General features: G+C 35.3%; 1 protein-coding gene across 1 annotated transcript; it reads right to left on the minus strand.

Annotated features, from left to right (window-relative positions):
* Positions 1–1,182: 1,182 nt before the first annotated feature.
* LOC149002111 (uncharacterized) lies at positions 1,183–1,653 on the minus strand. Its single transcript, XM_089138639.1, has one exon. The coding sequence runs from the start codon at positions 1,651–1,653 to the stop codon at positions 1,183–1,185; it is 471 nt and encodes a 156-aa protein (XP_088994765.1).
* Positions 1,654–1,884: the final 231 nt, after the last annotated feature.

The following is a 1,884-nucleotide window of genomic DNA, read 5'->3' on the forward strand; positions in this document are numbered from 1 at the left end:
GAAAATCAAGAAAAGAAGAAAAAAAATCACGTATCTTAAATTAAAATTAAAAATAAAAATATGAAAACAAATCCAGAAAAGTAACTTAATTGGATAATCAATTGGTGGTTTATTGTATCCATGCATGTACTATTAGTAATCAGACATATATGGATACCCTTAAATTAATACGAATGCATATTCAAAGGGGATTTTGGTTATCCATTCACAGCTCTATGGTGAGGTGGGAGTTAGAAATTGCAAGTTAGTTTCTTGAATTTTTTTTATTTTGAAAATTTTGGGTTCATCTGATTCAATTCCACCTCATAGGCTATCTATATAGTCTTGAATTTGTAAAGAAGCTTCTCCTAGTTCAGCTGCAAATCCAAGTAAGCACCAGCCCCCCCTTTGCCTGATACCCATTCCTTCATCCTCTAGTCCATTTGCAAGTCTCCTCTTACGTCCCTAACCTAGTTCCCTGCAATTCCAGCAGCCTTCCCCCATCGCAGACTTTTCTATGATATGCAAGTAACAAAATAGAGATTTAAAAGTATTCAAATACATCCCTTGTAAAAACCCTGATAAAAAAACCCTCACAAATATAATAAGGGAACAGAGATTTGTTGTCTTCAAGTCATGTTGTCTTTATGATAGAGCTTCATGATCTCTATTGGAATACTTGTAACCTCATGAATCATATCCTTCTATTCCAATTCACTAACCGTGTCATTCATCACCATATCTTAAGATGTTGCAGCGTTTTGCTTAACTGAAATGGTAAATATACGCAGTTTGATTTCTGGTTAGACACAAACGCAACCCTTTGATTTTTCCCTCAAGTTCAGGACCAGTCCTGAGAATTCAGGGGTGCACAAAAACCACAAACACAAAACTGTGAATACCTTCTCGTGTGATTCGCCCACATTTGTGACTCTACCATTGGGTAAGATGATTTGATTATAACAAAACCAATTGAACCGGATAAGTGATACGGTGGGAGTCTTAGAAGTAATTAATTGGCAAACCAGAAAAGGGTATTTGGAGCCAACTCAATGAACATCTACTAAAAAAAAAAAAAAAAAAACCAAGAGCAATATTTTTAAGTATTTAAACTCAAGAAATCTAAACAAGGATTAAACTAAGCTGTAAGCTGCCTATGAAGTAGGTCATTTTCCTCTTATATGCCACTAAGAAAATAAAGAGCTAAGAGTTTTCATCAGTTATCTTATTTTCGGTAATAACTCTAACAACAGAACCCTCATAAATATAGTATAAAGAGAGATAGTTATGATCTTCCAGTTCCGTTTCCCCATGATAGAGCTTCATGGTCTCTGTTGGAATACCTGAAAGGCCATGAATCATCTGCTTCAATTTCCGTACTGTTTTTGATTGATCTGTCCTCAGAAGATGAGTTTCAGTGTTGTTCTTAACTGTAATGGTAAACTTACTATTAGGCATTATGTGAGTCATTAATAGCTTCTCTCCATCTTTTATTCCATACAATTCAAGGGTGTGTTCGTCTTTTAACTGATAACCCGCAAACGATAATTTTTGTCGAGCAGCTTGGGCACCTAACTTTGTTTCCAGACTTTGTTTCAGTTGAAGTATAGTAGATGATGGTTCTACGATCATCTGATGTCGGTCCCGATTTTGAGTTTCAATGTTGATGAGCATTTTATCACGTAACCTGGCCTGGAGCTAAGATATCTCCGAGAGAATTTTAAAAAATAATATTAATAAATTGAGAACTTTAACGTAGCTAATTTGAAGAAAAGGAAGAGATGTAGAACTGTTACCAGAAGGTGGCAAGGATCAATATCTAAAGACGACTCCAACCCTCTGTGATTTGAAATGAAATGCAAAGGGTGGACTCCTTATAATTACAAAACTCATGTTAATTGGATG

The sequence above is a fragment of the Hakea prostrata genome, chromosome 10 (genome assembly GCF_041222555.1).
Source record: "Hakea prostrata isolate BN-2017 chromosome 10, UWA_Hpros_2, whole genome shotgun sequence".
Classification (NCBI taxonomy): domain Eukaryota; kingdom Viridiplantae; phylum Streptophyta; class Magnoliopsida; order Proteales; family Proteaceae; genus Hakea; species Hakea prostrata.